Here is a 26,955-nt window from a genome sequence, read left to right as displayed (position 1 = left end):
CTGTCATGGGTGGTTGCAGGCAGGTAGACGAAGAAGACATAGATCCAACAAGAAGGTTTAATGATGAATATACACAATGCACAAACTTGCAGGGCAGCACACACTAACTGTAACATAGATCGGACAAGGAATGCAGGAAAGAAACAACTTAAGAAGTGAATACAAACAAGGATGATTAATAGGACACAGCTGACACATATGAACTATTAATGATGGAAACCCAGAACACATGATGAATAAAAACGAACTGAAGGTCCATGATGACAGAAACTAACAGAACATAATGGTGACACTATCAAATAATATTGTAATATTATGATTGGTTTACTGACATTGAAAATGTACAAATAAAAAAGTAATGTACAAATCATTTCTATCAGGAACAACAGAGAACTCTGAACACATAGGCCTACTGCTGGGTATAAAGTGATAGTGAAATGCATTCCTCAAGTTTAGGGTGTTTCAGCTTTACAGAAAAAAAACACTGGGGGAAGGGCCTTTTTACTTCCTCCAGTGCACAAAGAAAAACACACTGCTCCTTTGAGATCAACACTAAATTCCTGTTACAACCCAAAGCCAGTACCTGAGGGGCCCCACTAGCACTGGGAAGTGAACAAAGAGGGAAGAGAGAGAGAGAGAGAGAGAATAGAGAGTATACGAGAAACTACATCTGTGATTATCATTATGGAAAAGTGTATTGAGTGTAGAATTTCTGAACTTGAATAACCGGTTGGTTCATGTTGAGTGCAAAGTACGGGGGCGGGGGAGGGGGACCAGGGTGGAAGGACAAGATAAACTGTGATTTGTAGATAGAAGCATTGCATGACAGCACAGAATGTAGCTTAACGCAGAATATCCTCAAGAAACATTTGAGCAGAGCAGAAGAGAAGAACAAAAGGAGCACCTTTTCACCATAATGGAAACCCCTGATTCGTCCTCAGTGAGTAAATACATATTTTAAATATTTTGAAGAAAATCACATTAAAAAATCAAAAGCTGCTTCATTCACCCTTGGTTGTAAAAATTTGGGAATGGGAATTGGCAGAAAATACAGAAAGTGTGAAAATAGAAAATCACATGTTAGAAAATCACAAAGGCACTAGTAAATTAACTGTACTCAAACCATATACCATCAGAGCTCATAAAGGGTCTGTAAGGGTCTGTAAATGCTGTATTTAAAAATACATTTCTTTATGTATGTTTTGAATTTTATATTTTTTTCCAGAAATGTATTGTTGCACCTATTGCTTAATTAAATAACCTGAAAAAAACTGATTATTCCTATGCAGGAATTAATGCAGTGAAACCACAGCAACAGTAACCTGAGACTTTTTAACACTTTAGATGAAACTACCCAGTCGGCCTGAACTGTTTGATTTTGAGGGTATTTCTATGGTCCACTACTTCACTGACAACTGGGAAAAGGTGAAAAAATTTCAAGCAAGACCTGATGACGTTCTGATCGCCACTTACCCCAAAGCAGGTGAGGGTAATTTAGCCAGCATGTGATGTGACCACTGATCTTATATAAACTATCATATAAGATAAATATAGGAGATAAATATAAATATAAGATAAATATGGAGTAATGATGCTGAAAATTCAGTGTTGCCATCACAGGAATAAATTATATTTTTAAATATATTAAAATAGAAAACAGCTTTTTTTTAATTGTAACAATATTTCACTGTAGAACTGTTTTTACTGTATTTTTGATTAAATAAATGCAGCCATGATGAGAATAAGGGACTTCTTTCAAAAGCATAAAAAAAACTTGCTGACCCCAAACATTTAAACATTATAGTGTATATCTCATTTAGTTCAGTGGATTTTTCAGTTTGACAAGTCAGTAAGAGCTGTGATGTCAACAATATCATACACTCCCATCACCTTTTTGAGCTCACAGAAGTGGCATGTGACTGTGAGCAGCACTGTAGATTTTATGACAAATAAATAAATAAAAATCACGATTATTTTTGCCAAACAATCACTGTATTGCAGATGCAGTTATTTGTTTTACATAATCTAAAGTAGCTGTTTCTCTAGTTTAATTTGATGCTTTGCATTCATGCTAACTTCAAACCCACATGCTAAAACAGTTAGCTTTGTTTGGCTGCTTTGGGTGGGGATAGTTGTAACAGTTCATTAAAAATGTTATAATCAACTCCTTATGATGATTTCAATAAGTCCAGTTATCAATCACATCTCCTGTTAAGGCAAAGTCATGTGAATTTTTTGTTGCACATCAAAGGATTTATGTGGTAAATGTGTTTACATCATAATTTATGTGCATGTCTTATCAGGTAAAAACATTATCTGCCTCAACTGAGCACATAAGTTTGTGTTTGTGAGTGTGTGTGCACTTTTATAGAATTTATATGCGTCTTTGCATTTCCATCAAGCGTTTTGTTTTATGTGATATCCCAAAATTCATACAAAAATAGGTGGATAGCAATTAGCTAGTAACTGAACCCTGATGTAACAGGAATACAGTACACACACGAACAATCATACAAACACACACAGTGTGTATTGTAAACTTTATTATTAAGTGAGGTAAACATTTTGCTGAAATATCCATATGTGGATATGTGTTCGTTACTATAGCAACAGTAGAATACGTCTCGGTTACGTATGTAACCCTCGTTCCCTGAAGGAGGGAACGGAGACGTACGTCAGTAGTGACCGACGAATTGGGATATCGCTTAGAGAGCCCTATCATCTTCGTGTAAACTAAAACAAGCCAATGGAATTGGCGTGCGATATTTGCATAATGCGCACCGCCCCCGACAGGTGTATATAAATAGGAAGCAGATGCAATCGCACTCTGTTTTTCGCTGAGGAGACAACTGGTGTCCGCACTACAGCGAGGGTACAGAAACTGTGGCGACGGGACGTACGTCTCCGTTCCCTCCTTCAGGGAACGAGGGTTACATACGTAACCGAGACGTTCCCTTTCAGTCGGTCACGTTCGACGTACGTCAGTAGTGACCGACGAATTGGGATCCCAACTAAAGCGCCACAGTTACGAAACCCCTTCCAGTGCCCAGCGCAAGCTCAGCCGCCCATAGCACCGGCTGGCGGTGAAGGGGCGAGCTTACACCGAGAGAGTCTACTGCTGTCTACCACTACCCACTAAGTAAACTAGACACACTGGGAAAGCGAACCCGAAGGGACGCTGCGGAGACCACTACCTACCCAACGGGGGAGGAGTTTACGTGGGAATACACATATGGACTGGCCCGGGGGCAGTACGCATATGGAGTCCCTGGGATGGCTCCACCTGGTTAGGGGGAGACTCATCTGACAGGTGACAGCAGAGCTGGCTCTGCTAAGGGAAAGACACGGACTCGGCCCGTAGGGAGTTTTAAACCGTGGAAAATACACATATGGGACCGCTCACGTAGAGGGGTCACGACATATGGGCCCCAGCCAACAGACAGCGTCAGCGACGGATGTAGGCCTGGCATCAGACACTCCGCAATGTCCGAGCCGAAGGGGGAGGCGGAGGAACTCGACAGGGTTCGCCAAGCGGGGAACGCGACTGGAGTGAAAGTATGCACGTATCCGGCCAGAGGCGGGAATGGCATTGCAAGCCGACACTTAGAGTGGGTACAACACGTCTACCGACTAGTGGATGCGAGTACACGCAAGGATACCGGCTCTACACGTAGGCTATAAAACCTAGCGAACGTGTTAGGTGTCGCCCAGCCCGCAGCTCTACAGATATCTGTCAGCGAGGCGCCATGAGCCAGCGCCCAGGAAGAGGCCACCCCTCTGGTGGAGTGGGCTCTCAACCCGAGCGGGCAAGGCACGCCCTGGGATTCGTACGCCAAGGCGATGGCATCCACTATCCAGTGGGCCATCCTCTGCTTGGAGACAGCCTTTCCCTTCTGCTGGCCTCCGTAACAGATGAAGAGCTGATCTGAGGTCCTAAAGCTTCGCGTTCTGTCCACGTAAACGCGCAGAGCGCGGACGGGACAGAGCAAAGCTAGGGCTGGGTCTGCCTCCTCCGAGGGCAGCGCTTGCAGGTTCACTACCTGATCTCTGAAGGGAGTGGTAGGAACCTTGGGCACGTATCCAGGCCGGGGTCTCAGGATGACGTGAGAAGCACCGGGCCCGAATTCTAGGCACGTTTCGTCGACCGAAAATGCATGCAGATCCCCTACCCTCTTCAGGGAAGCCAATGCAACCAGAAGAACCGTCTTAAGAGACATTAGTTTCAGGTCGACTGATTGCAAAGGTTCGAAGGGATGACCCCGGAGAGCTGTGAGAACCAGGGTCAAATCCCAAGAGGGTACGGAGGAAGGGCGAGGAGGATTCAGTCTCCTGGCCCCCCTCAGGAATCTGACGATCAGATCGTGTTTCCCCAGGGACTTACCCTCAACTGCATGGTGATGTGCGGCAATGGCGGCAACATACACCTTGAGGGTGGAGGGAGACAGCCTTCGCTCCAACCCATCTTGCAGAAAGGAAAGCACGGATCCGACCGAACATGATCGGGGGTCCTCTCGGCGAGAGGCGCACCATTCGACGAACAGGTTCCACTTCAGCGCGTAGAGATTCCTAGTAGAAGGAGCTCTAGCGGAAGTGATGGTGTCTACGACCGCTTGCGGGAGATCACTCAGAACCTCCGCATCCCGTCCAGGGACCACACGTGGAGGTTCCACAGATCGGGAGGCGGGTGCCACAGGGTGCCCCGTCTCTGAGTCAGGGTGTCCTTCCTCAGAGGAATCGGCCAGGGAGGTGCTGTCACGAGGAGAATGAGGTCTGAGAACCAGGTCCGAGTGGGCCAGTACGGAGCCACTAACAGAACCTGCTCCCCGTCCTCCCTGACCTTGCACATGAATAGTGCGAGAAGGCTCACTGGGGGAAGCGCATGTTTGCGCAGACCCGGGGGCCAGCTGTGTGCCAGGGCATCCGTGCCGAGCGTGCCGCCGGTCAGGGAATAAAACCACTGGCGGAGGGCAGTTTCCGGGGAGGCAAACAGGACTACCTGGGCCTCGCCGAACCGCTGCCAAATCAGCTGGACCGCCTGGGGGTGGAGCCGCCACTCGCCCGCAAGTAGATGCTGCCGTGACAGCTCGTCGGCTGCACGGTTGAGCACACCTGAGACACGAGTGGCCCGAAGGGACCTCAGATCCTTCTGACTCCACAACAAGAGATGGCGGGCGAGTTGCAACATGCGACGGAAGCGTAGACCACCTTGACGGTAGGTGTACGCAACGGCCGCAATGCTTAGTGAGCGGACTAGAACGTGCTTGCCTGACAACAGCTCCTTGAAGCGGGCCAGCGCAAGACGAACCGCTAGCAACTCGAGGCAATTGGTATGCCAATGCAGCTGAGGCCCCGTCCAAAGACCTGTCACTGCATGCCCGTTGTACGTGGCCCCCCATCCCGTGGCAGAGACATCTGTGGAGACCACAGCGTGCCTGGACACTCGTTCGAGGGGTACTCCGGCCCACAGAAACGAAGGGTCCAACCACCGGATAAGGGTGCGACGGCAGCTCGGTGTCACGGGGACACGGAGCGTGCCGCACTGCCACGCCCATCTCGGGACCCGGCCGCGGAGCCAGTGTTGAAGCGGTCTCATATGAAGCAATCCGAGCGGCGTTACCGCGGCTGCAGATGCCATATGCCCCAGGAGCCTCTGAAAATCTTTCAGTGGAGCCGCTGTCCTGCACTTGAGCGAGCTCAGGCAGTTCAACACCGACTGGACGCGCACCTCGGTGAGACGCGCAGTCCGTGCGACCGAGTCTAGCTCGAGACCGAAACAAGAGATCCTCTACCCGGGGGCGAGTTTGCTCTTGTCCCAGTTGACCTGAAGACCCAACCGGTTGGGAGCTACAACCATGTCGGGTAGGACTTTGTACTGACATGCCCGACCCTCGAACGCAGACCGACCTAGGAAGGGTCTGCGTCGAGGCAGAATCGAGACATGAAAGTATGCGTCCTTCAGGTCTATTGCTGCAAACCAATCCTGGGGACGGTCCAGGATTGGCCGTAGCCCACCGCCCTTTTATGGTACAATGAAGTAGGGGCTGTGAAACCCCGACTTCATATCGGCTGGAGGGACCGGCTTGATTGTACCCTTCGCCAGGAGGACAGCAATCTCCACCCGGAGAACAGGAGCACTGTCCAACGACACCGGAGTGAAGTGGACAGCCCTGAAGACCGGGGGACGCCGGGCGAACTGAATCGCATAGCCGAGTCTGATAGTACGAATGAGCCAACTGGACAGGCTGGGGAGCGTGCTCCACGCTTCCAGACACTGAGCCAGCAGGACCAAAGGCACCACAGACGCACCGGGGGTGGGGCAGCAAGGCAGAGAGGGACCCGACCCGGACAGCTTGGGGGCGGCCCGGAGTGGGGTCAGACTCTGCGAGGCAGCAGTGTGCATGGGAGACCGCGCACGGGACGCGGTCTGCACCATCACACTGCCACCTGCTGGCGAATGGGGGGGGAGCTGTCAGCGGCGAGGCGGAGCCTGGCACACTGACAGACACCCCTTGTTGTGACCTGGAGTTTGAGGAAACTGCTCTTTTTGTGAAAAAGTGGGTACCGCTGGAATCCGGAGAGCCAGCGGCGGTAGACAGACAAACACAAATTCCCCCCGGCCCTCCTCCGGGGGTGGGAGAGATGGTGGAAAACTCTCCCGAAGAGCAAGATCCTTCCCCTCCAGGTTGCCCGTTGCCTGCTGTCTGGCTGGTGTAGGCTGCTGCTTTGCCGTCTTAGCAGGGGCGGAGGACGATGCAGGCGGGCGCCCTCGGCGACGAGCGGACTGAGGCTGAGCCACGGGCGGCTGGGTGGAGGCAGCAGCGGACCGCCGTGGCATAACGTGACTGATAGCCTCAGCCTGCTTCTGTGCAGCGGAGAACTGATGGGCGAAGCTCTCCACCGCGTCGCCGAATAGGCCGACCGGGGACACGGGGGAATTTAGGAACCTCTGCTTGTCGGCATCCCGCATGTCCGCCAGGGTCAGCCAGAGATGGCGTTGCTGGACTACCAAGGTAGACATCGCATGACCAACAGCGCGTGCTGTCACCTTCGTCGCTCGGAGGGCGAGGTCGGTGGCAGCGCGCAGCTCCCCCAGCAGCTGTTGGTCAGGACCTTCCTGGGGCATTTCCGACAGCGCTTTTGCCTGGTAGACCTGCAAAAGCGCCATCGCATGCAGGGCAGAGGCAGCCTGCCCACAGGAACTGTAAGCTTTCTCAGTCAGACCGGCTGAGAATTTACAGGCCCGGGACGGGAGACGCGGCTCACCACGCCAGCCAGCGGCCGTTGGACACAGTTGCATCGCAACAGACCGCTCGACTGGCGGGATCCTCGCGTACCCCCTGGCTGCCCCGCCGTCCAGGGAGGTGAAGGCGGACGGGGGGCCAGGCCTCGAACGAACACTATACGGTGTCTGCCAAGACCTGGTCACCTCATCGTGCACCTCCGGGAAGAAAGGCATTGGGGCGGGACGCTGGGGCTGGCCAGCGCGACCCGCCCCCAAATACCAATCATCCAGCCGCGATGGGCCGGGACAGGGTGGAGGGTTCCACTCGAGCCCGACACACAAGGCGGCCCGGGAGAGCACAGCCGAGAGTTCGGGATCCGATTCGGGCAACGCTGCCGTCCCGGAGGGCGGCAGCGCGTCCGGATCTTCCTCCCCCGAACACTCAAACTCGCCTTCCGACGCAGCGATCGACATCTGATCCTCCGCCGGCGCACCAAAGGTAACGGCTGGACAGTCCGAAGAGGGCCCAGCGGAAACCAACGGCGGCAGGATGGGTTGCGGTGCTGATGAGGGGGCAGGGGCTCGCGGAGCGTTTCCGCTCGACGGGGGAGCCCTGACCGTTATCCTCAGGTCGCCCTCCCTATACAGCGCCGTACCGTCATTCCGGTTCCCGGGGCCGGAAAAAACGGTCGTACGCGGCATAGGAGAGGGGACTCGCGCTTCCTGAGACTTCAGGAAGGAGAGCCTCGACCTCAGCACCGCGATGGTCATGTTCCCGCAATGGGAACATGAACCATCCACAAACGCTGCTTCAGCGTGCTGAACGCCCAAACACGAGATGCAGCGATTGTGCCCATCAGCAGGGACCAGGGAACGACCGCACCCAGTAACGCACAGACGAAATGACATACTGTCAGGGTTCGTCTGTAAAGCTCTTTTAGAAGGGGAAGTCAACTCACTCGTGCTGAAGCACCCAGGGAGCGACGCGATGTGTCAGGTACACCACTCCCTGACACACCGAGGAACCGGCCCAAATCGCTGCCTCACACACACTCTTTTTTGTGTTGCTGTGAAAACAGCAGTTTAGAGCTTATAGCTCGGCTCCTCAGACACTCGCGACCTCGCTGCACGTGCCCTCTTCACCAGCACCAAAGCTCGCTGCAGATCCTCTTCTGAGGCAGTGTTTTAGTGAGAAAAACACACGAAGAAAGGAGTCTTCTAAATAGGACACCAGTGAATGGCTCCGAAGCGAAAGACAGAGTGCGATTGCATCTGCTTCCTATTTATATACACCTGTCGGGGGCGGTGCGCATTATGCAAATATCGCACGCCAATTCCATTGGCTTGTTTTAGTTTACACGAAGATGATAGGGCTCTCTAAGCGATATCCCAATTCGTCGGTCACTACTGACGTACGTCGAACGTGACCGACTGAAAGGGAACAGTGTGTTTCAGAATCAGTCATTGTAAAAAGAACTTTTAAGTTGTGATCACAACAAAACAACTTTTGTTATCTCGAGATCACGGGAAAATTTAGTTGTGATCACGAGAAAACAAGATAGAAAAATAATAATAATCCATGGCCGTTTAGGGCTTCCGTACACAGCAGTTGCTTTTGTGCTAAAAAGTCCTTAAAGAAACACAATATAATGTTTTTTGTCACTTTAAATTGTTCATTTTATTCAAAATTGATTCTTTGTTCTTCAATAAAGTTCATTACATTTACATTTACATTTAGTCATTTAGCATCCAAAGCGACTTACAAATGAGAATAGTAGAATCAATCAAATCAACATGAGAACAACAGTACATAAGTGCTGAGTGAAGTCACAGTTATGACAGTAAAGTGCTCGTAGCAAGGAATTTTTTTTTTTTTTTATAAAATACACAGATAGATGGAAGGAAAATAGAAATCAAGGTAAGTGGTACTATTACTAGGTCAAGTGCTGGCGAAAAAGATGCGTCTTTAGCATTTTTTTGAAAATGGCTAAAGATTCAGCTGCTCGGATAGAACGTGGCAGGCCATTCCACCAGCCAGGAACAGACCCGGAGAAGGTCCGTGAGAGCGATTTTGTGCCCCTTTGTGATGGCACCACAAGGCGCCGTTCACTTGCAGAACGCAAGTTTCTGGAGGGCGCATAAGTCTGAAGTAGTGAGTTAAGATATAGTGGTGCAGAGCCAGCGGTCGTTCTGTAGGCAAACATCAGAGCCTTGAATTGGATGCGAGCAGCTACTGGCAGCCAATGCAGACTGATGAAGAGAGGAGTGATGTGCGCTCTCTTCAGTTCGTTGAAGACCAGTCTTGCTGCAGCGTTCTGGATCAGTTGTAGAGGCTTGACAGTGCATGCTGGAAGGCCAGCCAAGATAGCATTACAGTAGTCCAGTCTGGATAGAACAATAGCTTGGACAAGAATTTGTGTGGAATGCTCCGATAGGAAGGGTCTAATCTTCCTGATGTTGTACAAGGCAAATCTGCAGGACCGGGCCGTTGTCGCAACATGATCTGTGAAGCTTAAAGAATCATCCATCACCAGTCCAAGGTTCCTAGCTGTCCTGGAAGGAGTAATGGTTGATGACCCAAGTTGAATTGAAAGGTTATGACGAAGTGTTAGGTTGGCACCGACCACAAGCAGTTCTGTTTTTGCAAGGTTGAGTTGAAGGTGGTGGTCCTTCATCCAGGCAGAAATGGCTGTCAGGCAGGCTGCAATGCGACCAGTAACCGTCGGATCATCTGGTTGGAATGAGAGGTAGAGTTGTGTGTCATCAGCGTAACAGTGATAGGAGAAACCATGCTCCTGAATGACAGATCCTAGTGATGACATGTAGATGGAGAAGAGAAGTGGTCCAAGCACTGAGCCCTGAGGTACCCCAGTAGCAAGATGAGGTGACTTGGACACCTCACCTCTCCAAGATACCCTGAAGGACCTACCTGAGAGGTAAGACTTGAACCACTGGAGTGCGGTTCCCGAGATGCCCTTCGACATGAGTGCTGACAGGAGGATCTGGTGGTTAACTGTGTCAAAAGCAGCAGACAGATCCAGCAAGGTGAGTACTGATGATTTTGAAATCGCTCGTGCCAGTCTCAGGGCTTCAGTGACTGAGAGCAAGGCAGTCTCAGTTGAGTGGCCACTCTTGAAACCAGACTGGTGGTCGTCAAGGAGGTTGTTCTGTGTGAGATAAGTAGACAGTTGGTTGAATACAACTCTCTCAAGTGTTTTAGCAATGAAAGGAAGAAGGGATACTGGTCTGTAGTTTTCCAAAAGGGCTGGATTCAGAGTGGGTTTTTTAAGCAGTGGGGTAATCCTAGCCTGCTTAAAAGCTGTGGGAAATGTTCCAGTATGAAGGGAAGAATTGATAATGTGAGTGAGTGCAGGTAGAATTGAGGAGGAGATGGCCTGAAGAAGATGAGTGGGGATAGGGTCTAACGGACAGGTAGTAGGGTGATTGGAAAGGATGAGTTTTGAAACTTCTGCCTCCGAGAGCATGGAGAAGGAGGAGTTTGTGTGTTTTTTGTTAAGATGTTATTGTCAGTGTGTTGTGTGAAGAATTGGCTGCTGATGGTTGTTATTTTATGTGTGAAGAATGTGGCAAAGTCATCAGCTGTAAGAGTTGATGTGGGAGGGAGGGGAGGAGGGCAAAGAAGAGAAGAGAAGGTTTTAAAAAGTGTGCGGGAATCAGTCAAATTGTTAATTTTAGTGTGATAGTATGTGGTTTTAGCATTGGAGACATTTGTAGAGAAAGAAGAAAGGAGTGACTGATATGAGCTAAGGTCAGTAGGATCTTTAGATTTTTGCCACTTCCTCTCTGCAGCCCTGAGTCTCGACCGATGCTCACGGAGAACATCAGAGAGCCAGGGGGCAGTGGGGGTGGCGCGGGCTGGTCTGGTTAAAAGGGGGCAGAAGTCATCTAAGCAAGATGTTAGAGTGGTGCAAAGAGTGTCAGTAGCATTGTTAGTGTCCAGTGATGAGAACTGATTAGGGGGAGGAAGTGTGGATGAGACCAAAGAGGATAGGTGGGATGGTGAGAGGGAGCGTAGGTTTCGCCGAAAAGTAACATGTGGTGGAGTGAGTGTTGAGTTAGGGGTCAGGTTGAGATTAAAAGTGATGAGAAAGTGGTCTGAGGTGTGTAGTGGAGTAATCAGTGCATTGTCGGTGGAGCCACAGAGTGTGTAGATTGGTTACCTGATTTGTGGGTAGCTGAGGTGGCCACTCGCTTGAGATCAAATGAGGCAAGCAGAGTGTGGAAGTCAGCAGAGGTTTGTCTAGATGGATGTTGAAATCTCCAAGTACTAGCTGGCCTTGGCCACGCCTTACTGGCTCGGAGCGAAACGAGAACAAACGCTATTTGCCAGTAAACAATGAAGTCAGTAAACAAACTTCCTAGCAACTACACAGCACTAAAATCAAACTAGAAACAGCACAAAAACACTTACAGTACGCAGATCCTCCTGCTTGAATGATTCTCTCTAATAAATGCTAAATTACAACTGTTTAAATAGTAAAGCTGGCTTTGGCCATGCCTTACTGGCTCGGAGCGAAACGAGAACAAACGCGATTTGCCACGTGAAGTCAGTAAACAAACTTCCTAGCAACTACACAGCACTAAAATCAAACTAGAAACAACACAAAAACACTTACAGTATGCAGATCCTCCTGTAGCTTGAATGATTCTCTCTGAATCATTCATGCATAAATTAGATGCTGTGCAAATTACCTCTCATTGGTACATCTATCTTCAGCTAGAGATCTAGCTTAAACAACCACTGAGTTAGTGATGCTCAAACAAAAAGTGTTACTTCCATCCCCGGTCTCCCTTAAAATGGGCTGTTGTTGCTATACTTGAAGTATTCATACACAAGCTACACATTTTGTAAAACTTCAATAAATTTTACACCACTTCTGGTCAGTTCGTTCATTCTCCAATTTCCGTATCTAATTTAGGTTTTGCAGGGATACTGGAGCCTATCCCAGCATTTCAGTCCAAAGGCAGGGGAACACCCTGAATGGATTACTAGAGCTCTTCTGGTGTTTAGTAATAATAGTATTTCTACTGCTCTCTCCATGGTAACTGGACTGACAAGTTTATGAATACTGAATAAATGCTGCTGATGTAAATGTCTTCATCTGACAAACTTGTGGAAGTTTGGTTTCAGGGTAATCAGGGTATGCAGGCCACCCTGCCCACTGTGAGAGGAAGGGAGGGTTGATTTAGTGAAATCATAGTCACTTTAATATATTATGTTTTATTAGACAGGTGAGCAACTGTTTGGATACTTTTGTTGACAGAAAACTATAATTTGTTATATAGCTCAACACGGTTAGTCTTATTGTTTGAATCTCTTGTTTTCTTGATTTACCGTGAGTAACATTATATACCCAAAAAGTAAATCAGACTATACTAAGTGTCTAACATAGCATAATCAGAAAGAGCTTTATTGGTAGTAACAGTAATATAGCATTTTCTCCACCACACAATGTTTTAAAATGATTTGCATGCCATTTAGCACCTCAAATCATCCAGCTTTTATTAATATATTTTAATTTGTTAATAAAAACATTAGATGTAGTACATATTACCTAAGATTTCAAACACAAAATAATGCAGAATTCTACTCTCCATTCTTCTTCTAGGTACCACCTGGGTTTCTTATATTCTAGACCTGCTGTATTTTGGTAAGGGAGATTCAGAGCGCCAGACTTCCCAGCCTATCCATATGAGAGTGCCATTCCTGGAGTCGTGTTTTCATATTATACCATCAGGTCAGAGATCACACTATAACGAGTGTTCACTGAATTTCAGTTTCATTTCGTTCTTTTTTTTTTTACAATTTTAAAAATTAACTTTTTTTAGTAGAACTTTTTTTTTTTTACTTGACCACTGCATTCTTAGAATGCCGCTTCACGCTGCAAAAGATGCAAGGCATGAGTGCATCAACCAAATGTCCGCCAAACATAAGAACAATAGGAAAAATAGCGTAATGGAATGCAAAAACCTATAAAGAACTACTACTGTATGTTTGATATTTCATGTTTGCATGATGGTGACAGGCTGAAAGGTGCTGTTATTTTCTGTTTTTACAAAGCATTTGCTGTTAAAAATAATATGTTACTGGTGTTATTTATTGATATTGCTTTTTGGCTCAGAAATATGTAGCATTTTTCTTATTTTATATGATTTCTGAGTATATAGAATATGTTTGAGATAACATTTGCCTTCATATTTCATGCGTATTTTCTACAAAGATTTAATAAATAAGTCATTTGTTTTACATTTACACCATGTTGATCACTTCAGGTGTGGTGCACTTGGAATAGAATTTTTTTTTAACCAGATGACTAATAAAGAGAATGTTACTTGTATCATATTGTAGTTACATTTTAAGTTGAATAGTTAAAATAAATAAATAAATCAGAAAAAAAAATTGTGAATCAGTCAATCGTTCTGAAAAAATAAAAATTTAAAAAAAATTCAATATTTTATTTTTTTGCCATATCGCCCAACCTTACTTGGTTTTTCCATGTCAACTCAACTAGAGGCTTGAGCCGGCTCAAATTTTTCATTTTGTTAATATTTTTTTTTTGTACACAGACAAACATAAATAGTTATGAAAGCCAAAATGTTAAATGTCACAGATGTATTTTTAAAGAGTAATCCACTATTTTGTATTTGCCAAATTAGAGGGGTGTAAAAATGACTTTATAAAGAGATTGTTAGGTCTATTAGTAAAATCTGTTAACTTTACCATCTTTGTTTCATTATATGCCAACAATGACAGTTCAAAAATGTCAAAAAGCTGTAGTGATTTTTACTTTGTCCATCAAAGGACACAAAGTAAAATAGGGATTGGTACTCACGTCACTGCTGACGTTGTGATTTTGGATCACACGTCTCTTAAGGTGTGGTTATGAGTACATCAGATGACCACTTCCCCCTTTTTCCCTAGTTCAGGCCACCAGTCAAGGTCTGTTACCTTGGCAGTATGAGAACACTCCCAACAGGGGCTTTCATTCATTTAGAATTAATGTAAAGTGGTCAGCTGATTTATTTGAAAGATTGGTGAAATTGCTAACTTGTAGAGCCCTTTTCTGTATTATCAGCACAAGGAAGACACAAGTGTAATAAAATAAATTTTATTAACAAAAAGATAAACAAGAATAACTAACACAACTACTAAATGAATACCATGAATGATAAAGGAATAAAGTGCATAAGATACATAGAATACAAGTGATTAAGTTGAGTGTGGCTATGGAAGAGTTACGTTATCTTAGGGAAAGATAAACTGTTTCTCTGAAAATAATAAGGTGGAGAACCTTATTATGCACCAAACAAATAAACGAGAGATTATTTGTTATTAACTAACATCAGCTATATTACATCTAATGGAAATTAGGAAATTATATACTGATAAAATACAACAATGCCAAGGTCTCTGGAAAGAGGTTTGGTTAAGTGATATTTACGTTCCACTTGGTCGAGTCCGATGACGATGACGTCTTCCACTGGTTGTGCCGGGTGACAATGCAGTGGGGAGAGGAGCCAGAATCTGTTTCAACAGTCTTGAACACGAAGCTCTGTGGGATGCTGATCTCCTAGAGCACCAAAGGGTCCTAAAATCTGGAACACGCAGACGAGGCCCTGGCATAGGTGCAGAAGGTCCTTAACAATCTGGAACACGCAGATGAAGGTACCTTGAAGTGATGGTTTGCTCTCCTGAGCTTAACCTTGTTGCAGATGTCGTCACTGTCTCGCTGGATGGAAACTCTGAACGTAGTGTTTGTTAATGTCTCTTTCCTCACAAGCTAGAGGCTCAGAATGTGGTCGTCTCTGTTGCTGCCTCACAAGCTGTAGGCTCAGATCATGGGATCTGTTGTTGTCTCTTCTGGATGGACCAGAGGCTCAGAACGGTGTTGTGTCTGTTAATGTCTTTCCCCGTGCAGGACAGACTCAGAACGGTGTATCTGTTGTGTCTTTCCCCTTTGACGGGCAGACTCAGAACAATATCTGTTATGTCTTTCCCTGTTTGAAGGGCAGACTCAGAACAAGGAGTGTCTGTTGAAAGGGTACCTTTATCCCTTTCCGATGAGGAGGAGATTGCATTTTGGCGCTTCTCCATTCGAGTGCTGTGATTGGCTGCTGGCATCAGAGGGGACACACACAGTATGGCCCACCCTTCTCTCCCCTGTGGAACTCATTTGCATAAAGCACAAAGTTGGAAGTCATTACAGTGTCTTTAAAGTTTACCAATGCATTTCTCACTTTCCAAACCACCACCAGAATACCTTTGGCAATATTCTAAACAAATAGAGACTAAACATGATGGAAAAAGATTGAACTGTCATTCAATTGTACATTAACAGCTGAATTTGCATCAGAGGTTGCACTACAAATAGCTGTCACTGAGAATACTTATTTCTGTGAATAAGTATGAAATGGATGTGTAGTTTGCATCAGTTCTAAGGTTTTCAAACATAGTTTTGAATGGATTCGGATGGATCTTTGTGATCTCTCTTTGTTTCACCCATTGCTGCTAAGGTGCCGAGGAATTTTTATGGCAGTCTCTGGCCAACTTTAGGAAGTAGTGACTAGATGGGTGAAGGGTAATAACTGCCTGTGGACCAATGAGAAGTCTTGTCATTCCCAGGCTTGGTACAAGAGGTCTTCTTCTTACCCTCTGAGAGAGGTCTGGATGTTGTCCTTCCATCTTTATCTGATGGCGTTGAACAGTTTGTTTGTGTTAGGCCACCAAGATCCAATCAAAATGTAGCAAACCTTTGTCCACTGTTACGGAGAGAGAGGGGCCCGGCCGTAAACTGGGCCCTGGAATTCACTACAAAGCACTAATTGTGTTTTTTGCCTCAAGTTTGCATGTCTGTAACTAAAGAAATAGTAAAGATATCTTAATATCCTTTTAGATTCTGGTTCTTAACAAACTTTCTTTTTGGTATCTTCATTTTTAAGGCCCTCGATGGTTCAATCCTAGAGATATGGAGATCTTAATGCGGCTCCATGAGTAAATTGGTCAATTGTGCACATTTTGAGTGGTCAAAAACAAAATGTGGATCACTTTGTATACAGCTGATACTGTTTTCATTTAAAGAGGAATATCTGATGAACAAATAATGTTGAAACTAGAATGTTCTTGTGTTTTTCTATCAACACAATTGCATAGAACATACCTGTCTGAGTGCCATAAATATTGCTTTTCCAAAGTTTGCATGCCTGTAACTCTAAAAGTATTCAAGATATCTTAAAGGGGGGTATCACACATAGTTTCTGCCAATCTCATATTAATCTTGAGTACCTATAGAGTAGTAGTGCATCATTCATATCTTCGAAAAGTCTTTAGTTTTATCATATTTATAAAAGATACGTACACTCTACCGAGTCTTTCTGAAAACAGCCGAGCCCCTGGAGGCATGTCGTGTGAGTGGATCTAAATAAGCTTTCAATGGTCAGCTAAACAAAAGTATTTAAACACACACAATACCCCATCACATTATCCCTGGATAACTTTTGGATCACTATAATGAATATAGCGTATAGTGAATGATGAATAATGAATTTATGAATTCACTACGTTCGTGTTGTTTACATTATATGCACTTAGGCACCTATTGCCAACAAAACAGACATTTGAAGCAGTTTTACTCACCACCTGCGGTTCTGACTCGTAATCATTCCGGGATCATTATCACTGTGACCGCTCCATCTTTCAGTTTCAAACTATCTTTAAATCCAGCATAGAACTGGGCCTTGTTTATAAAACCATAAGAGCCGATCCTGAGGGCTCGAGCAGTCACGGAAAAACACAAGATATTCTCCATTCATTTTAACCAATAAAAAAGTTATTGCAACTATCAGTTTCTATGGTTATTTTAATAACAAATATTGAGAGCGCATCAATGTAATGCGCGTGCACAAATCTCTCAGCTCCACTTAACACTGGGTTCTTTGGAAAGCAAGGTTATCTTTCCCTCACAACCAAAAACACACTTCTTTGGTGACATTGTTAATTTTGTGGTCTAAAAACAAAGTGATAAATCTTTCTCAAGCAAGTCCTGTGCAGGGCTGCCGACGACTTCCGTAAAGCTGAATGCGCGTTGATGGGTGTGCTCTTGCTCTCTCGCTCTGGTCGACGTGTGCACATGCTCTTCCAGGAGAAGTGCCCATACAAGGAATTCTGACCTTAATGAAGTTACAAAAACCCATATTCAAAAAAAAGATTGCGAAGTTTATGAGGATTTGGAAGAGTATTTTTGGCACAGAAATATTCCAACTCATGTTTTGAAACTTTGGCCATGTTTAGCATGAGAATCCAACTTTTTAACAGTCTCTTTAACTCTTTAACTCCCCCCCCCAAGCTACATTTCTAGTTTAAACATTATTTATTCTTCAGACATTCATCTTAAAACACAATAACTATCGGCTGTGTGCAAAGTAAACCACATTTGGTTTTCAAACACTGAAAATTGTTAAGATTCAACAATTTGAACATGGAGCTGCTTTGAGATCCCCATAACTATGGGACTGAACTATATAGGGCCTTGAAAATTAAGATTTTTATGTAAAGTTTATTAATAATGAGAATCTAGAAGGATATTAAGATATCTTGAAGGCTTTTAGAGTTACAGGCATGCAAACTTTGGAAAAGGAATATTTATGGCACTCAGATATATTCTATGCAATTGTGTTGATAGAGAAACAGATACATTTCTAGTTTCAAAATTATTTGTTCTTCAGATATTCCTCCTTAAAATAAAAAAAGTATGAGCTGTATGCAAAGTGACCCACATTTTGTTTTTGACCATCAAAAATGTGTACAATTCACCAATTTACTCATGGAGCCACATTAAGATCTCCATATCTCTTGGATTGAACCATCGAGGGCCTTTAAAATAAAGATATCTAAAGGAAAGTTCATTAAGAACCAGAATCTAAAAGGATATTAAGATGCATGCAAACTTGAGGCAAAAAACACAAGTGCCTTTTGCCATTTTTGAACTGTCATCATTGACATATAATGCAACAAAGATTGCTAAACTCAACAGATTTTACTAACAGACCTACCAATCTCTGTGTAAAAATAAAATAATGATGCTGCAATTTTCTAAAGTCATTTTTATACCCCTGTAAATTGGCTCCAAATCTCAGGTGAAAACTGTCATTTTGACCCCCTCTTCAAAATTGTGGATTACACAGTAAATATATTGTACATCTGTGACATTTAATATTTTAAATCGGCAGCCCTAGTAGGTACTAAAAACTGCATACCAAGAACACCCCACAAGATTTACCATTTTAAAGAGACTGTGACCTTCTAGCCATCACTATTTGGCCCACTCACTCAGTTCATTTCTCTTGCATATTTTTCATGTTTTCAACACATGAAATTCAAGAACTGACTGTTCACTCCCTTTGTAATATATCCCACTCCTTGAACAGGTTGCATTGTAATGATATAATCAATGTTATCCACTTCACCTCTCAGTGGTTTTAATTGTTGTGGCTCATCAGTGTATGACTTAACCAAAACTGTCGAGTTGCATCTGTAATAAATGTAAAAAAAGAGTATAATTAGCTGAGTGGTGCAGGAGCTAATGAAAAATATAAGTTGATCGAACCAATCAGAAAAAACTTGAAGGCAATCAGCAAGAGGGGGCATATATACTCATGATAGAGGACGAGAGAGAGTGAGCAAGCGACACGTGTAGAAAGACTGTAGAAAGAGATATTACTAAAGAGGAAAAGTTCAGAGGAATATAATTGGAAAAAGAAGGGTTACAATCAGGCAAGAGCTAAGAAAAGCTTTCTAGCACTGGAGAGACGTTAGAAAGTGGGAAGGCCTGAAAATGGACACAGAGGTTGCTTTGTTTCTGCTCGATACATGAGTGACATTGTTTTTGCTGTGTTTCACAGAACCAAAATATGCTTTTGTATGCTGTTGTTGTATCACAACTGATTTATCCATACTTGCGCTAGTTGTCTGATGCGCCAGCTGTTAGTCATTACCTGTGTTGCATAGCGTGTTTGTAACAATGAAGGGAGGGGTGTGTTTCTTTTGCATAGGGGTGTGTTTGTTTGGGTGTCAATTTCAAATATCGGTTTCTCAGAAGTCGCTTACTACACCTTTAACACTTAGAGTGGGACATTGTCCTGCTAACTGATGGTAACAGAGGAATCCACACTAGAGCAGCTTTCCCTCCCAGCGTGTGGCTGGGAATTTCTAGTTTTATAACTGCCTTGTTGGTTCTCTAATAGATACACTAGAGGTAGTTGAGGTGTCAAGGGTAGTTTGTAAATACCAAGCTATATGTCAAAGAAAGTAGCTTCTAATGCAAATTGGCTGGCCATCAGACTTGGCCATCAAGTCTATTAATTTACTGAGGCCTACTGGTAATCTACAAAGCATATGATCACAAACAACCTCAGTATATGCTATAGCACCTGGTTTACACTGCAACTTCTCCATTAAAGACATTTGCTTATGATCAATTTTTTTGTTGCAAATAGACATTAAATTTAGAAAATCCATACACTTCTTACAAGACCTCAAAGATTTGTTCAGAATTCTCTCTCACAACCTGAGGCTGATCTCATTTTGAGCCTCCTATCCTACTTTATACCATTCAGGCATATACCTTGACCTAATGCAATACTGGGGCACTTCTATCCACTCCTCAACCATCATTTTCATGAATATAAGTCACACCACAAATAAACAATCAATAAAAATATGATAAACTTGCATTAAAGAGCCCCAGCAAAACAGATACATGATGACCCTATATTAAGCAAATATAACTGGTCTGTTGTCTGCATTGCATTTTGTCTGCGTTGTTAAAAATGACCTGTTACACAAACACACTCCAAAGCAAAAAATACTATACACCTGCATTACGATAAATCTGGAATCAGAGTGACACACTTCCTTGCAATCCCCCACCCCCTTTTGATTGTAATAACTGTTTTCTTCTTTTTCATTTCATTGTTATGGACAGATCTTGGGCTTTGTACATAGTTATAATTTTAAAAAATATAATAAAAATTATAATTAAAAAAATCCCTCCTCCATGATTAGTAATCTGACCCCTTGGTATAAGAGAAAAAATACTGACCGTCGTCATCATCAGAGTTGCCGATGCCTGCACTATCCTACGTTAAGAACTAAGGGAATGTTTGTTTGTTTTTAAAACACAAACTTTTAATTTTTCTGTATGTATTAACGTACAGTAGCCCCTATTTTGTAGTGACATTAGATCATGTCTTGGCTGAGTGACACTAGGACACCCAATTTAGAACTAAATTTAGAACCACATTTTTCACTAACTTTTTCAGGAACAGAACTGGCTGATAATCTGCCCACGTCTCCTCGTCTCATCAAAACTCATTTACCTGTTCAGCTTGTGCCAAGGTCCTTCTGGGAGCAGAACTCAAAGGTAGAATATATGGGGTTTTATTGAAATAAAATGTTTAGCAGTTGTGGTACATTGCTATTAAAACTGTTTGTTAAAAAAAACTACAACTTGAACTATTTAAAGAACAAAAATGTTGGTGGTGATATAAAGACATTTTTGTGTCTAAATTGTTGCTTTACTTAGAGAAATTTGGTACTGATTATTTCTAATAATCCAAATATTTAAAGTGCACCTCATGTTTTGTTAACATTATTTTTTACATTTTAAATGTGGTTTTACTTATCTTTGATATAACCATTTTTCTTCATCATTTGTTTTCTTCATGCAAAAGTATACCTGTTACAACATACTAATCTTTAAATAAAGTTACTTCATTAAAAAAGTGTAGTAAACTCTCATTTTAATGTCCTGTTTCATGTTTTTTCACTCATTCTAGATTGTGTATGTAGCTCGGAATGCAAAAGACAATGCAGTTTCATATTTTCATTTTGATCGAATGAACATGGCACAGCCTGAACCAGGAGACTGGAACACCTTCTTACAGAAATTTATGGAAGGAAAGAGTAAGAAAAAGACTTCTTTATGTCTATTTTAAGTCAGTTACAATGTCAAACTTTTTAAAGAACCATTTTAAAATCTGGGGAAAATAAATTAAATTTTTAAAAATCTTCAGTTTCGCTATTATGTGCAACCCCTACATAAATCAATAAATTTGTCACTTGAAATTTGATTTAACATCAGACATTTCTTCCTAGATGTGTTTGGTCCTTGGTACGACCATGTCATTGGATGGTGGGAGAAAAAACAGACTTATTCTAACCTGCTATACTTGTTCTACGAGGATTTGGTTGAAGTAAGTTCATAAAGTTACATTTTTATCAAGCATAAAATCAGTATGATAAATGTGTCTAAAGTGTATATTTTCCCATGTCTTTTTCAGGACACAGGACATGAGGTGGAACGTTTGTGTTCTTTCTTGGGTTTGTCCACCTCAGTAGAAGAGAGAGAGAAAATAACAAAGGGGGTTCAGTTTGATGCCATGAAACAGAACAAGATGACCAACTATTCCACACTCCCAGTCATGGATTTCAAGATCTCACCCTTTATGCGAAAAGGTTTATAAACTACTGAATCATCTCATTTAGTCCCTCTGAATTCTGTTCTTTAACTTGCTTTAATCTTTTCTTTCCAAAAGGTAAAGTTGGAGACTGGAAAAATCACTTCACTGTGGCACAAAATGAACAGTTTGATGAGGTCTTCAAAGAGAAGATGAAGAATACCACTGTCAAGTTTCGCACTGAGATTTAACTTGAGTTTTTTCTCCATGGTAACTAAATAAATAATCAAGTGTCTGACAGAATTATAGTCAATTTATAGAAATTTGTCCAATTATTAAATAAATTATAAGTAAGCCATTCATAGGTCAATTTCTGTGAAATATAATTTCTATCTTTTTACCAGTCTGTTTAAAGGAACAATGTCAGAAATGTGTCATTATGGTACCAGTAGTGGCCCAGAAATTACACAATGCAACTTTAATTATAATCAACAAGGTTACATTTCTATTTACTAACAAATAAATTAATAAAACATAATGGAAATAAAACAAAATGTTGTGTTTGTGTTATTTGTTATTTAAAATTTCATAGGAATATGACTATCATAGTTTTTATGTCAGACACAGGTAACTATGACATTTTGCACATATTTGTATTTTACCTGGCAAACCAACTGGTGCGCTCACAATCTGGATTTATTTTTATCTCTGTATAAGATTTTTGTGGTCATTGTTATGTCCAGTCATAGAGACTGTGTCTGTACCTCGAACTAGTAAATACAAAAAACTTCCGAAACCTTTTAAGGGTAAAAATTTAATTGATGTTCAAAAATTGAAAATCACAGATAAATCAGATAAACAAATGATAAAGCTTGGGTTACTGAATATTAGATCTATTTCTTCAAAAGCACTTATTGTAAATGAAATTATCACAGACAATAAACTAGACTTGCTGTGTTTGACAGAAACCTGGCTAAAACCAGACGATTACATTATTTTAAATGAGTCTAGTCCTCAAGGTTATGACTATCGACACAATCCTCGACAGAAAGGCAAAGGGGGAGGTGTTGCTGTAATTTATAGTAATATATTCAGAATCATTCAAAAGAATTTCAAATATAATTCCTTTGAAGTGATGGTGCTTTATGTAACATTATGTAAGTTGACATTTGTGCTGGCTACTGAATACAGGCCACCATACTGACTTTATCAAAGAATTTGCTGATTTTCTATCAGAGTTAGTACTGGCTGCGGATAAAGTTCTTGTTGTTGGTGATTTTAATATCCATGTAGATAATAATAAAGACGCATTTGGATTGGCATTTGCAGACATTTTAAACTCTATTGGAGTTAGACAACACGTGTCAGGACCCACTCATTGTCGTAATCATACCTTAGATCTAATACTGTCGCATGGAATTGATATTGATGCTGTTGAAATTCTACAGCAGAGCGATGATATATCAGATCATTACTTAGTCTCGTGTATAATACAGTTAGCCAAGGCTACAAAACCACCACCCAGCCAAAAATATGGTAGAACCATCACTTATACCACTAAAGATTGCTTTATAAATAATCTCCCCGAGCAGTTTCATCGCCTTAGTATACCTGACAACTTAGAAGAACTCGATGCTGCAACAGAAACTATTGGCTCTCTCTTTTCCAGCACATTAGATGCAGTCGCTCCTTTACGTCTAAAGAAGATTAAGGAAACTAATCCAACGCCGTGGTATGATGAGCACACTCGGGCTCTAAAACGAGCTGTGAGAAAAGCTGAACGTAGTTGGAAGAAAACAAAACTAGAAGTTTTTCGCCTTTCGTGGAAAGAAAAAATGATTGAGTACAGAATGGCTATAAGAAATGCTAGATCTACTTATTTTTCAAATCTCTTCATAGAAAACAAACATAATCCTAGGTATTTATTTGACACAGTGGCTAAATTAACTAGAAACAGAGATTCAACTGCTGACGTTTCCAAAGAGCACAGCAGTAATGACTTTATGAACTTCTTTACTTGCAAGATTGACAATATTAGAGAGAAAATTATAAACATGCAACCGTCTACAGTTTCGCTTCAGACAGTGCACTGTAGTGTCCCTGAGGTAAAACTAGAATCATTCGCCGCTATAGGAGAGGAAGAATTATCTAAACTTATCAAATCATCAAAATCAACAACATGTATGTTAGACCCAATGCCGACTAAACTACTGAAAGAAATCCTTCCAGAGGTCGTAGGTCCACTTCTTGATATAATTAATTCATCTTTAACACTAGGATACGTGCCAAAAACTTTTAAGCAGGCTATTATTAAACCTCTTATTAAAAAACCTCAACTAGATCCGAGAGATTTAGTAAATTACAGGCCAATCTCGAATCTACCTTTTCTGTCAAAGATACTAGAAAAGGCAGTTTCAACACAACTGTGCTCCTTTTTAGAAAGAAATGGAATCTGTGAGGATTTCCAGTCAGGATTTAAACCATACCATAGTACTGAGACTGCTCTCGTTAGAGTTACAAACGATCTACTCTTATCATCCGATCGTGGCTGTATTTCTCTATTAGTGTTATTAGATCTCAGTGCTGCTTTTGACACTATCGATCACAACATTCTTTTAAAAAGACTTGAAAACTATATTGACATTAGTGGAATTGCTTTGGCATGGTTCAAATCTTACTTATCTGACCGTTATCAGTCTGTATTAGTTAATGAAGAGATGTCGTATCGATCACAAGTTCAATATGGAGTACCACAAGGCTCAGTACTAGAACCGTTGCTTTTCACTCTGTACATGCTGCCCTTAGGAGAGATAATTAGGAAGCATGGTGTTAGTTTTCACTGCTACGCTGACGATACTCAGCTCTATATTTCCTCGCGCCCTGACGAAACCTACAAATTCACAAAACTAACAGAATGCATAGCTGACATTAAAAACTGGATGATTATTAAATTCAGAAAAAACTGATATCCTAATCTTTGGACCAAAAACTTCCTCACGAAAAAACCTTGAATACTCTCTAACACTTGACAGGTGCTCCATTAAATCTTCGTCCTCAGTTAGGAACCTGGGTGTGCTCTTTGATACCAATCTTTCATTTGAAAGTCATGTTTCTAGTATCTGTAAAACCGCCTTCTTCCATCTAAAAAATATATCTAAATTACGACATATGCTCTCAATGACAAATGCGGAACAGTTGGTTCATGCATTCATGACCTCAAGACTAGATTACTGTAACGCTCTACTGGGTGGTTGTTCTGCTCGGCTTTTAAACAGACTACAGTTGGTCCAAAATGCGGCAGCTAGAGTCCTTACTAGAACTAGGAAGTATGACCATATTAGCCCAGTTCTGTCATCACTGCATTGGCTCCCTATTAAACATCGTATAGATTTTAAAATCTTGCTACTTACTTATAAAGCTCTAAATGGTTTAGCTCCCCAATATCTAAGCGAGCTCTTGGTGCATTATAGTCCTTCACGTCTATTGCGATCTCAGAATTCAGGCCAGTTGATAATACCCAGAATAACAAAATCAACTGAAGGCGGCAGATCCTTTTCCTATGTAGCACCTAAACTCTGGAACAATCTTCCTAGCATTGTTCGGGAAGCAGACACACTCTGTCAGTTTAAATCTAGACTAAAAACACATCTCTTTGCTCTTGCATACACATAACACATTATCAATACATAAACATTTTTTCAAATCCGTTAAAGGATTGTTACGCTGCAATAATTAGGTCGGCCGGAACCGAGAACATTTCCTATAACACTAGATATACCTGTACATCAGAATAAGAATGGCATCTACGCTAATATCATGCTCTCTGCTTATCCTGAGGTTTGCCGGGTGCTGGATCCAGGCCGTATCCAGATCCGATGAGAACCTGTGTCTGGACCTGACTACAACGTAGCCCAGGAGACAATGGGCCTACAGATCCAGTTCTGGCTGCATCTATAATTCAGATTTTTAATCTCCATATCCGCTTACATATATTTATATATAATCTATTTTTAATCTCTATAATAAAAATGTATAATTCAGATTTTGATCTCCATATCCATTTACATATATTATATATATCTTCCAAGGGGTTTTTTCCCTCCTAGGACTTTTTTCCCAGTGTAGCACGCTGGGTTTTTCTACTAGGGGGTTTTGTCCACCCCTGGGAGTCAGCCGACATTGGCTTAATGTAGCACCATCTTGTATATGTTACATATTACCACGCTTGTTTGTACAGCTTATTTTTAACCACTTCTCTTTTTTCTGTGCTTCTAATATGTAAAGCTGCTTTGAAACAATTACCAATTGTAAAAAGCGCAATATAAATAAATTTGACTTGACTTGACTTGACAGTTCTGTCAACATTACATTGGCTCCCTATTAAACATCATATAGATTTTAAAATCTTGCTACTTACTTATAAAGCTCTAAATGGTTTAGCTCCCCAATATCTAAGCGAGCTCTTGGTGCATTATAGTCCTTCACGTCTATTCCGATCTCAGAATTCAGGCCAGTTGATAATACCCAGAATATCAAAATCAACTGAAGGCGGCAGATCCTTTTCCTATTTAACACCTAAACTCTGGAACAATCTTCCTAGCATTGTTCGGGAAGCAGACACACTCTGTCAGTTTAAATCTAGACTAAAAACACATCTCTTTGCTCTTGCATACACATAACACATTATCAATACATTAACATTTTTCAAATCCGTTAAAGGATTGTTACGCTGCAATAATTAGGTCGACCGGAACCGAGAACATTTCCTATAACACTAGATATACCTGTACATCAGAATAAGAATGGCATCTACGCTAATATCAGTCTCTCTGCTTATCCTGAGGTTTGCCGGGTGCTGGATCCAGGCCGTATCCAGATCAGATGGAGAACCTGTGTCTGGACCTGACTACAACGTAGTCAACGGGCCTACATATCCAGTTCTGGCTGCATCTATAATTCAGATTTTTAATCTCCGTATCCGCTTACATATATTTATATATAATCTATTTTTAATCTCTATAATAAAAATGTATAATTCAGATTTTGATCTCCATATCCATTTACATATATTATATATATCTTCCAAGGGGTTTTTTCCCTCCTAGGACTTTTTTCCCAGTGTTAGCACGCTGGGTTTTTCTCCTAGGGGTTTTTTTCCACCCCTGGGAGTCAGCCGACATTGGCTTAATGTAGCACCATCTTGTATATGTTACATATTACCACGCTTGCTTGTACAGCTTATTTTTAACCACTTCTCT

The 26,955-nt window shown here is 42.3% G+C and overlaps 1 protein-coding gene across 2 annotated transcripts; it reads left to right on the top strand.

Annotated features, from left to right (window-relative positions):
• Window positions 1-571: 571 nt before the first annotated feature.
• On the top strand, window positions 572-26,955 carry LOC137026727 (cytosolic sulfotransferase 3-like). Of its 2 annotated transcripts, XM_067394160.1 has the most exons (8): window positions 574-940; window positions 1,345-1,483; window positions 12,853-12,981; window positions 20,561-20,661; window positions 21,077-21,203; window positions 21,396-21,493; window positions 21,581-21,755; window positions 21,836-26,955. In XM_067394160.1, exons 1-8 carry the CDS (start codon window positions 917-919, stop codon window positions 21,946-21,948), a joined length of 906 nt encoding a protein of 301 aa, XP_067250261.1. In that variant the 5' UTR covers window positions 574-916; the 3' UTR covers window positions 21,949-26,955. The 2 variants fall into 2 exon arrangements, with proteins under 2 accessions (XP_067250262.1, XP_067250261.1); XM_067394161.1 differs by lacking the exon at window positions 12,853-12,981 and having other exon boundaries at window positions 572-940.

Source organism: Chanodichthys erythropterus, chromosome 9 (assembly GCF_024489055.1).
Source record: "Chanodichthys erythropterus isolate Z2021 chromosome 9, ASM2448905v1, whole genome shotgun sequence".
NCBI classification, from domain to species: domain Eukaryota; kingdom Metazoa; phylum Chordata; class Actinopteri; order Cypriniformes; family Xenocyprididae; genus Chanodichthys; species Chanodichthys erythropterus.
The sequence above is the reverse complement of the archived record's forward strand: the minus strand, read 5'-3'. Positions and strand labels throughout refer to the sequence as shown.